Below are 12,135 nucleotides of genomic sequence, written 5' to 3' on the forward strand. Positions count from 1 at the left end.
TCACCCACTTCATCCTCCTCTACTGTGTTTCATTTTGGTTTGCTCTATTTTCTTTTCCTTTTTGCATATCTTTAGGCTCTAACAAAAACAGGCAGAATGATCCAGTGCTATGTGTTAGGAAACCAGGAATCAATTTCTGATCCTGTATAAAGATCACCTTGAAAATATCTTTAGCTTCTCTATGTTTTTTTTCTCCCTGTGAAAAGTATACATTCCCTCACAAATATCTTGCATGATACATTAAAATAACCAGACTGTGTGGCTTCTGTTTCATTTTAATATCTAGCTTCCGCCATTGTAGAGCATATTTGTAAATGTTTTATGATATAAACATGCATTTTGGTTACAAATTGACACTTTCAACTGCAGTAATAATACAGGATTTTGTTTTCAATAGCAGTCTGTCAATTTTACATGCTTAAGTGGCACATGTATGAAACCCACACATGAGGAATTTTATAGATTTGGGTTTTTTTAATTCTATCCATTTGATGTTGGTTTTGACCGTAATAATTGATTCTTGTTGAAATTAAATCTGCTTCATTAGTAATCTGTGGAATTTTTGAATTAATTGAGAATTAATTTTGGACTGCTCACCATTTTATAGTTGACCCATTGACCTACATTTTACACAGTCATTCAAAAATGTAAGGCATTAGCATAGAAATAGTAGGGAATAATGCTTTATTTCACTCTAGGATTTTATAAGAAGTTACAAAGCTAAACAGCAACATCATGACCTTAACCTCATAGGAGGATTTAAGCTATTTATGGCAAATCTGAGGAGAAGTCCAAATTTTAAAATGTACTCCATTAAGAACTGATAAGTGAAGTGACTTTTTATACATATGATTAGTTCTATGACAAAGTCTAACACCCTTTCCTCCTTCTAGCACAGCTGTCATGGTGAAATACTAAAATAACTCTTCTTCAGTTGAATTAGTACGTGGTGATTTTAGTCATAGGTAGAGGCATATGTGTTACTGCTTCTTTTATCTTCAAAGATTATTAACTGGAGTAATAGTGCAAGTTGCCAAGTCATTATGCATGTCATTAACAGTACTGAAAAAAAATGCAAGGAATCTTTCCTACTTCATCTAAATTTCCCTTCTTATTATGTACCTGTTAGGCACTCTGTTTCAGCAGTAATTTTTTGTCTGCAAGCTGGCTGTTTAAAACAGTGCTAAGATTCTCTGTGCATAAAGCTGTGCCATCTTTAAATGTGTGATTAAATCTTCATTTTTTATTAAAGCACTAGAGGAAGGTGCTATTTTAACTTGATGGAAAGGTATTTTCCTCTAGTGCCAAGGTCATGTTCTCACCTATTTCTTTTGTAGTTTTGTATTTTTCTGTAACACATTTTTAAATTTTTCATATTCTTGATATTTTTTTGTACTGACTGACTATTTCCACGTAGATGAGATATAGCTGTGGGTTAAGCAACACATTCCTTTCAGCCTTATCTTTTCTACTGCTTTTTATACTGCCAAGTATCTTTAGGTCATAACTAGTTCCAGTAGGCAGAATGTTTCAGATAAAATAGTGGGTCTGCAGGGCTGAGTTACAGTGTCTTATGGAATGAGGATGTAGTTTCATTTAATTGTCAGCTTAAATACAGAAATGCCTATCCTTTTTTTAGTTGAAGCTTCAGGAAAAATCATAGAATCATAGAATGGTTTGGGTTGAAAGGGACGTTAAAGATCATCTGGTTCCAACTTGCTGCCACAGGAACACCTTCCACTAGACCAGGTTGCTCAAAGCCCCATACAACCTGGCCTTGAACACTGCCAGGGATGGGGTAGCCACAGCTTCTCTGGGCAACCTGTGCCAGTGTTTCAGCATTCTCATAGTAAAGAACTTCAAACCTTAATTTCCCCTGTTTAAGTTTGAAGCCATTACCCCTTGTCCTCTCACTGCAGTCCCTGATAAAGAGTTCCAAATCATGTTAATTCTTGTTTTTCAGATCACAGTCTCTCTCTCCATATACCACTTGGCTTTCCAAGATCTCAGATGCTGATGCCCTGCTGGCACCACTGGGCAAAGTAGGTCTGGTTAGTGTGGACATGGGAGGTGGTGTGAGGCTTTGGGAGACTGGGCTGGACAGCCTTCAGCGGTCACTGCAGGACTGGAGGAACATGATTGGCCAGGAAGATGGGCATCCTGTGCAGGTATGAGTTCACAAAGCTGGAGTGAAAACATTTAATGAAGTGAGTTGCAAATGAGTTTTCAGCTGGGAGAGGGGTCGAGGGAGGGCTGTGTTGAACAACACTGTAAAGTAGAAATATGCCTGCAAGAAAAACTGAATAGACGTCTTCACTGAAAAAGAAAAGACACAGTAGCATAACTAAAAATCATAGTTGTGGCCCCTGTGATTAAGGTTACTGACAGTCTCTTTGTCTTGCAGTGTTTGTATTTTGCGAAATTCTAGTATATTTAAGTGCAAATCAATTCTTTATCTCCTGCTGATTTTGAACCACAACTTTCAAAATGTAGAATAATGAGATTAGTTTTTAAGGAAAGCAAATACTTTTCCAGAGTTCAAATACTTGGGGGAAAAGAAAAATAGTGTGTTTGTACTAGGAAAAGAAACTTGAACCCTAGATGGAAGGTGCCTGGAGTTCACAGTACTGCTTTTGGCTAATTTTGAAAATTCTCCCAGCTGAGCAGACCTACAAGGTTCTCCATGCAGCTGTGTTCTCACATGGGATTTTTAGGTAGATGTTGAAAATATACAGTATATATATGTATGCTCTGTGTGTATGTATGTATGTATACACAAGTGTCAATGTACTGGCTAATATGTATGATCCCCATTGCAACACGGAGGAAAATTCAGGACTGCTCATTTGCATCTTTAACTTCTGTTGGTGATTGGAGAAGGTGTCCTTTACTTCAAAGAGCTAAAGTGTGCCTTGGGAAGACTTCTCCATTTTTGACTAGGAGGATCCTGTCTCTGTCTGTCATTGCAATTATTTGTTTCATGAATTTAACCACTTCCACAGTACATTAGAATGGGAAAACAGGATGAGTCTTTTCTAAATTAGATCTCTCTGTAGTTTTTTTTTACAAGGTGTCTAGTTATTTCAAGCGTGAATGAGATGTATTAGGCCAAAACCAGCTGTTCTTTCACTTCCTTTTCCCACTCTGAGCTCCCTTTCTACAAGATGTTCTGCAGTTATAGAAGATTGTGCAAGAACTGACATGTTCTTGTTACTGGACCTCAGCAAATGCCTTTCATAAAAATCGTGAGAAAAGGAAACTGTTCCCCAGTAGCATGTTTATGTGGACGCTTGTTGCTTTACCAGTGCCATTTTCATTACCAGTGCAGTAGCACTAGCACCATCTTATGGTCAGATATGGTCGATTTACACCACCCAATTTCGGTTACTGATCAAGTTGACCAGTACAAGTGAAAAGATCCAGGAGGAACAGTTAGAGCTTTACTTGTTTTAATAACTGGTTTTTTCCTTGGTTTCTTTTTGGTTTGTTGGTGGTTTTGGGTTTTTTGATAACTTGCAATTATATTCAACACTATTACTGTACTGTCAATCTTAGTCAGCTGAATGTTAGAGAATACTGGCTTGGAAAGTGCACATCAACAGAAAGTTTTTTGTCATTTAACTAGTAATGTCAAGTAACTTTTTTAAAAAATCTAGGAAGTTTTGCTACAGTCACAAAGCTGTTTTCAAGGTCTGTTGTAGAATTTCTCTCTCCTGAGAGCCTGCCTCTCTAATTAGAAGGCACATTCCTGGGTAAAGTAATCTTAGAATATCTTTCTTCTTTCCTCTGTTAAACAGGGTATATAGCTCAAATCAGTGGTTTGTCAAAACTCAGAATGGCTGAAACAAAGCCTTCTATGTTATCTTCAGACTTGCATGATTAACACTAAGGTCTGTTTCTCTACTTTACACACTTCACTTTAAATGGAAAGATAATGAGGCCTAAGAATCTTTTTTTCAGAGACATTACAGAGCAATAAGAAATACATTAAGTATATTTTTATTTTGTTTTGTTTTGTTTTCATCTCCAATAAGATAATAGATGTGTAGGTGCTGTGTAAACGCTATACTTTGCTATTTAGAAATGTATGCTTTCACCTTTCCTACTTAACTCAATTTTTCAATGGACTTAGACATAAAAGCAGTACTTAATTAAGGCATTCCTTTCTGGAAATGAGAAGATCTTGTTAGCTTGAAAATATATTTATGTAGATACCCTGTCTAAGGTAAGCATCGCAAGAAGTATAGTATTGCCTTTTCTAGAGACAGTTACTTTGCTAAGAAAACTGCAGCTAAATATTCCCTGATATCTTTTTTACAGAATTCAAGACATTTTGCAGCCATATGTTGATCTGTTCATTCAAGTGTATGAAAATCACCTTCTTTTGTATAATGTTTCATGCTCATGCTAAGTATACTAAACTGTAATGAGGCATCTCTAATTCTTTGACTAAGCCCATCATTCCCAGTCATCTTATAGCAGCAGCTCACTGATATGTTCCACTTACCACTAGAATTAATTCCCCACCGACCCCCAATTTCCCTTCCCTAAAAGATGCTATTGATGCATCCCACAAAGGTACCATAGGCTTAGCAAAGCTTACTAGCCCTTCATGGTGATGTTCTTAGACCAACATGAGACTTGTCTAGGTGGTTTGGAACCACTGTTCTGCAAAAACAGAGAATCTCTCTGGAGCTACCTGGCTTTTGAGAAAAAGAATTAGGGGGCTTTCAATATAAATTCAAAGAACTGGAGACAAATATTGAACCAGGCTTCAGCTGAAACTGTTGGTGCAATCTTCTAGTACTGTATTTTGGATTTCACAAACATATTAAATCCTAGAAACATGCTGGATGTTCATAAGCAATGAAACAGAGGAAAACAAACAACTGTTCTATTTATAATCAGTAATTATGCTCCCTTGATATAATGTTGTGACAGTCTTCAAAATAGTCAACATTTGTTTTGTGTTGTTGAAATACTCATCAGAGTTCAAACTGCTGAAGTCTTGAGGCTACAAAAACAGTTTCTGGAAACCTGGCTTATGTTTGCATGAGTTTGCATTAATATAGACAGGTGAGAAATTTTCTTCATTTATTGAAGTTTTAAACTCAAAATATGACTACAATATTCTGAAATCATTAAATTGGAATGCCTAAGATAAAAATCTACACAAAGTACTGGATTTTCTAAAGCTATGAAATCTGCTTGAAATCCAGTCATTGCCAAGCTTTTATGTTGTTTGGTGTTTCTGAGAACAAGATCATTTCATTATCAAATATCTGAAAATAATTTGAAAGACAATTTATTTTAAAAATCTTGCCTTGAAAGTTTCCTGGCAGTAGGCAGGCACTGATACATTTGTGTTACTTTTTGCATCAAAGGATTATTGATATAAATCAAACAGAAAAATGCAGATTACGTTCTGATACAGTTGGGCTGTTGTTTTTCAGTAAGCATTGTTTACTGATAAGCCTCACTTAGATAAAGTACAATGTTTACATAAAAATAATTAAAGGTCCATTAATTTATGCAATTTTATTCACACAGTGCCCATCAGTAATAGTCCGCCTATGGGGGGCAAGCCTTTATTTGGACAATTCCTTAATATGAGACCAGGCCCTTCCAGAGACAAAGACTTGGAAATGTTCTCTCTCTTCCCCCAGTTTTCTTTTGTGACTTGACCTGATCTGTATATTTTCTAGTAAAAAGCCAGCTGAGGAGTTATGTCATTTTAGAGCATCACAAAACTGAGATGGTGGAATGAATCTAGATAAACTCATGAATAAGTAAAAATCTGTATTTGTTTCTCACCGGTGGCTTGAACAACAAATGTGCTAGGGACAGTTCTGCAGTAGTGTAGAAATTCATGCAGTACTGGCCCAGATGCATTGTGTTAGAAGTCCTAGAGGTGGACAACTCCACATGGTACATTTTAGATATGTTTTGGGGCTTGGCACGAAAAGGAGACATGAATGAAATGTATGTAAGAATAGGGAAGACTTTAGATGAAGGTTTTGGGAGATTTCATTCAAGATCTTATGCCTTGGGGAACTGACTGAGAGGATAGATTCCTGTCAAAAATGAAGGTTTTTAACTAAATTGTAGTTCCTTTCCTCAGTAGCTAGAGGCACCTTCTGTTGGTTTGTGCTGTGACTAGTTAACATTTCACTGATACAGTGTTTCCACAAAGCATGAATCATTGTAACGAACTAAATGGAGAAGTGAAAAAAAATTACTTCATCCATCCATAACCTTTTCCATCTAAACACCCAAAAACATGTTTAAAAGTAATTATTGCAACATCTGGACCCAGTTAGCATTATCGTTGCTTTCCAGAAGGGGGAACTGAGACATAGGAAAGGCAAGTCACTTGTTCGAGTTCATGCTGTGCATCTACAGCGGTGTCAGAGGTGGGATAAATACTGTATACACCCATAAGTATATATAATCATGCTTTGTAACTGTGTTGCCAAACTGAGTAGCTTGAATTCCCTGGAATGCAGCAATCGGTACAAAGATACTTAAATAGGGGAAAAAAAATGCATATAAATGCAGTGTAGCCACCTAAGAAAACATACGTTAAATCTAATTATCAAGGTTGAAAGTGCTGCGATGAGTATAGACATACTCAGCAAATTCATCAAAACTCAAGAAATGCAATTAAAGGATATTTTCCTCAGACTTAAATAGCTATCTTCACAGTCTCATAGCAGTGCTCAGTAACAGAATATGTAAGTTATTCTGTGGCCTGTGAAAAGCTAGAAGACATGAACATATGGTTCATGTCAGTAGTGTAAAAGAGCAACATATATGTGTTCGTTGCCAATGCTAAAAAAAGTAAGGGTGTTTTTTTTCGTATGTCTTGACTGCTCAAATCATCCATGATGCAAGGGCTTTGCTAAAATCAGCATTTTTATGAGTTCAGCAGCACTCAGTAGGAGTTCCCAACATTCAGACTTTCTTCTGCAGTCCATCAGTTAACCTTTAGATCTCATGAGGGCAAAGGCAAATGCTTACTCCCTTCTTTGAATAGTCTCATTTATTCCATTTGGATTCCACTCAACTTATCACACAGAACTCTACATGAATTATTCACCCCTTAAGTGAATTAATATTTTTGATTTTATTGAACACATTCTTCTTTTATTTTCTGAAACTGCAGTTTATACCTGAAAGTTTAATGCAAGTTCATCTGAAAAAATTTGGGGTTTAGATTAGATGTTTGTCTCAAGAATAATTGATTCAGGAGTTTCAGCAAACGCAACATGTTCATATTTACTGCACAGGATCTACTTTAATCTATACTGACAATTTAAAATATTTTTTCCTTTTTGTTCCTTGTTGCTTTATAACATTTTAACTAAAGTCCAGACTTTTCCTGATGTTAAAACTGAAGTGGGGAAAGCTGCAGTTCTTGATTTGAGATAAAAGCATGACCTTTAGCAAGACTGTCTAGTCCTTCTCCCCACCACCTCCCCTGATCCTGCATTTTCTACTTTAGACCGAGTAATTTTTCTGACCACATGAGGGCATCGGTGGGCTAATAACCGTGATTTTGCTCATCTTAAATACTGTCGGTGCAAACCCCCTAAATTATGAAAAATACATGCAGTGGAGTTTTTGTAAGTTTGGAATAACCTGAGATAGTGTGAATTACAGAGTTATCTAGTCAATACATGGATTTCAGAGTACAGTTTGATAGCATTTGCTGTTCTGAGATCCAGGAGCCCCAGACACGCAGATCAGGTCTGTGACCTTTTCATGGACTGCGTAATTCTTCAGAGAGTGTAAATTGAGATTAGATGTTAGGAGGAAGTTCTTCCCTGTGAGGATGGTGAGGTGCTGGCACATGTTGCCCAGAGAAGCTGTGGCTGCCCCATCTCTGGCAGTTGGTTCGATGGGCTTTGAGCAACATGGTCTAGTGGAAGGTGTCACTGTCCATGGCAGGGAGTTAGAACTGGATGATCTTTGGGGTCCCTTCCAACCCAAACCATTCTGTGATTCTATGATTTGTTTTAGCAAAGTGAGGGCCGGCAGACATATCCCTTGGAGCAAGGCATCTGAGTATGCGGAAACATAAAACTAGAAAGCTGTGAACCCACAGAACAGTAAGTTCATATCTCTAAAAGTCTCCACTGGACAAAGCAATTCAGATAAAGATCATCAGTTCTGTCAGATACTTCTCATATAAATGTCCTCAGCTGAAATGAAGCCCTTGTTGGAAGCACTAAACAAACATGTCTAAAATATATGTCCTTTCCTAAAGATCTTCCAGTCTAATTAGAGCAGACAGACAAAGAGCAGGAGTGAAAATAACCTTAACTTTCTGTTAGGGCAGGCTGATCCAGCACAAAGTTCCTCTTTCTTCCTCTTACCTTCCGTGAAAGCCCACAGGGTTCTCATGGGAGAAAATATAACAACCTCAACACACCATCTTCCAGACCTCAGCAAGTCTGCAGCAGAGCATGTTGCTGACATAAGGGCTGGAGCTCCTAACACCAATGCAATCCTGCTGTCCCAGCAAGACACATGCACGCGAATAATTCTGCCCCTATGAAAGTTGTTGCCTGATTAGTGAAAGGACAAAGGTAGTGAACATTTATATCATCTGATCTGTGAGAGATGTGCTAAATGTAGGTGGCTTTCCTTAAGAAAACAAAACAACATAGTTGATCTTTAATAACTTATGTCTCTGTACCTTAAGGACAGATTTGACAAGGTCCTAGGTCTTCAGAAAATAAGGCTTTTCTGCTTCCACATCTAATTTTTTATCAGCTTTCTTCTGACCATGCAATGTCCCTGGACTTTTCTGTCCAGGTTATTCCAAATTGTCATAATGTGTTCACTTATCCCATCCTTTTAGCTGTTGATTATTCAGAGTACTCCAGAAGAAATCGAATTCACTGTTTTCTGAGTTCATTGACGTTAGGAGGTGTGCAATAGTCATGATAAATAACCAAGCTAGACATGATCTGTCTGCTCTGATTGTAATTTATAGTGGATTAGCATACTAAAAAGATAATGACCTCACATCTTTTAGTCGAAAAGAATTTTTAATTCTTTAATTTAAGAATTAAATATTGCCTAACTTTAAATTAAAGAAAGTTAGTTTAGAGGATTGAATTTAAAGTTAGGCAACTTTTAATAACGACAGAGGAAAATGGAATTTACACAGGTGTTAACATAGCAGAGGGTATGTTAAGTGGAAACAACTGTATGATAGTCTCTCATTAACTTCATTTCGTTTATCCAGCTTTTAAGCCACAGAGTGCATATTCATATTCATAGACAAAAGACTCTAATGCATCTACTGCTGCAGAGTTTCTCAGTTGATTGAGTGACAGCATTTAGTTCAAAAGAAGACCCATAGCAGCAACCACTGCATTTTATATAGTGGTTTGGGCTTTTTAACAGATGCATAAAAACTTCATTTGCAAGCCATATACCTCTTTTCATGTGTTTCATTCCCAGTCTCCACCTCTTTCCCCAGACAGATTCACTTTTCTAAAATTCTATTAAAGCTATGATGCTTTGAACAGTTTTGCTATTTGAGACAGAAGTTTCATGCCTGTATGAATTTTAAAAGCTACTTTGAGAGAGAAATGTTCACAGGAGTAAGAGTGCAAGAAGGTTCATTAGTTCATTTTGAACTCTTGCAAAGTTTTACAGACAAGATAGATAGAAAGTCAAATTGAAGCCAGTTGAATGAAGAAAACCTATTAAATGTTTTATACTGCAGCACGACTAATGTTTGTAATTTCAGGATACAATTGAAGAAACAGAATGTATTCCATACATTATTATTGTATTGTCTAATACTGAATATTCCTTTCTGTAGAAAAATGACTTGCGGGCTCAATTTTGTGCTGTCAATGTGAATAGAAATTGTGCTATTAATTTTTTGTACATAGAAAAAAGCTGTACATGATACAAGTGAAAGCAATAGAAGCCATTAGATTTTTTTCCCCCTATTTTTGGCTTTCTCTCACTAGTTTGTATAAGTAGATTATAAAATCTTTTATTTCTGTCCTTGGTAGAATCAGTTTTACAATAGAATGTAAAACTACCATGGAACAGACAGATTAGCCTTTGATTCCCTCATGTGGAACTTCTATATACTCTTTGAGAATATAATGCATATATTCATGCTGCTGATAAAGAATGTCTTGGAGAGAAGGATGTTCTTGTGACCTGTTCAATATAGCCTAGGGTAATGCTGAGGTTTTAAGGGACATAAAAGAAAACTACAGTTTTGTTTCAAGGAAAAATCAGCCTTTTGCACATAAACTGGAATACATTCTGCATTCCCTGGAATATATTTCCTAATGATTTGTGCCACTGTGGAATGGATTATTTAATGCCTTTTCCACCTGCAGAATAGTCGTGGTTTGTTACAGTCAAAGCTAATCTTCTTTCATAATAATGTGTGGTTGTGATAAAATATTTTTCACTGATTTTGATGAAGAAATTAGTATCTCCCAATACTAATAATACTAATCCCAAAAGCCTAAGATGTTTTCACTTCTTTTCCTGCAGTGATCTTCTGATACATGCCCAATCTTTGACAACAGTGCTGATGAAGAAAGCAAGCTGTTAAAGAAAACATTGATGTTTTAACTTTATAGTATTCTTAGTGGTTTTATGTTCATGTAATTTATATTTTTCAACAATAATTTAATGCATTGTATGGAAAGTAACACGTGCTCTGCATTAACTGTAAATTGCTCTGTTTAATATATTGTGTATTAATGAAAAGGCAAAATAGCAGATTAATTCTTCCCTCCAAGATAGCAGATTAATTCTTTCTACCTCAAATCTTAGTGCACATATTCTTTTTCCTATTTTCTTCTGACTCACAGTAAGAAACACCCAATAATACAATAGAATAAGTGCTTGTGAAAATAGTTACTGTTTTGGCACCTTACTTTTTAAAAATCTTCCTATGAAAATGTTTTCTACAGCAGTAACTAACTACTGCAGCTGTGACCCTGTTGGCTTCTATTTTGTAAAATGATGTTTTGCCCATTTGTGTTTGTTAAGTTGTGACGCGTGAAATCATGCTGCTTGCATGTGTTGTATGTGGAATGATCCACTGAATGCTTAAAGAGCTTAGTGGAAGGGTTGGTTACTTGTTTGTCATTGCATACAACAAGGAGGAATTCCATTTATTTCTGTTATGAAGATGTAAAATCCTATAAGGAATGGCCAGCTCTGTTTAAACTTACCTGAAAGAATAAGAAAAAATTGACTTGGGGAAGTTTGGAGAACAGAAGTATAGTCCATTTTTAAAAGTACAAATTACATCCCTTTACACCTGCAGGATGTTAGCCTGGAATTAGAGTATTCTTTCTGTTTTTTTCCTCCCTTTTTAAGTTGTACCCAGAGTATTAAAATAAGCATTGTGTTTTGCATAAGAGGTCTAGATATGAGTTAGTCCTGGCAGGGCAAGATGTGTTTAAGCTAAGGGGTGAAAGGTCTGTTCCCCTGTACATGAGGCAGCTCACCCCTGCTGGAAATCAGTGTTTCTTTTCCAGTCCTCAGGCAGAAACTTGCTTTTGTTGGTGTGAGCACCGCAAAGGAACTTTTCTGGCACTGACACATCCTGCACCCTTCAGGAATTTTAATAAAGTTAACCACATCACAATACAGAAGTAAGCTGCTGTATTAAAAGACCATCTACTCTCTAGCCAGCTTGCTGTGTTGAACAGAAGCCTGTCATGTACAGGGTAGGATGACAGGAATATCTGCAACTGAGAAAACAATCTACATCAGAGATGCATCCCAGACTGCATCAAGGAAAAAGCCCTTCACATTTTGCTGGAAGCCATCACTCATTTATTACTTTTCTGTTCAAAGCTAGAAATATTTTCAGCCTTTTCTAACTTTTGTTTATGAAGTCTGAAAGAGATTTCTTATCCTGTAACCAGGAGTTCTTTTTCTGCCAGTGGTTAAGTCTTAAGTACATGTTCTGCCCCTTGTTTTGAAGTCAGCTTTGTACAAGTTGGTAATGAAGGTATGGGCATCTAGGAGGGTGATAACTGTTGATTAGATCTCCTGCATGAAATTCCCAGGAATAAAGAGAATTTCAACTGGGAAAATACAGGAGGAGGTGGGATTCCTTCTCTGTTTCCC

At 36.7% G+C, this 12,135-nt stretch overlaps 1 protein-coding gene across 1 annotated transcript in view; it reads left to right on the plus strand.

Moving 5' to 3' along the window:
• LOC104411433 (von Willebrand factor A domain-containing protein 8-like) overlaps positions 1-12,135 on the plus strand; it is a gene marked incomplete at both ends in the record, with an annotated part of 55,253 nt that overhangs the window by 384 nt on the left and 42,734 nt on the right. Inside the window, one exon of the mRNA XM_010021848.1 lies at positions 1,964-2,168. Coding sequence (XP_010020150.1) covers positions 1,964-2,168 — 205 coding nt within the window. The remainder of the gene's footprint in view (positions 1-1,963; positions 2,169-12,135) is intronic.

This window comes from Nestor notabilis, unplaced genomic scaffold (assembly GCF_000696875.1).
Source record: "Nestor notabilis isolate BGI_N333 unplaced genomic scaffold, ASM69687v1 scaffold9429, whole genome shotgun sequence".
Classification (NCBI taxonomy): Eukaryota; Metazoa; Chordata; class Aves; order Psittaciformes; family Psittacidae; genus Nestor; species Nestor notabilis.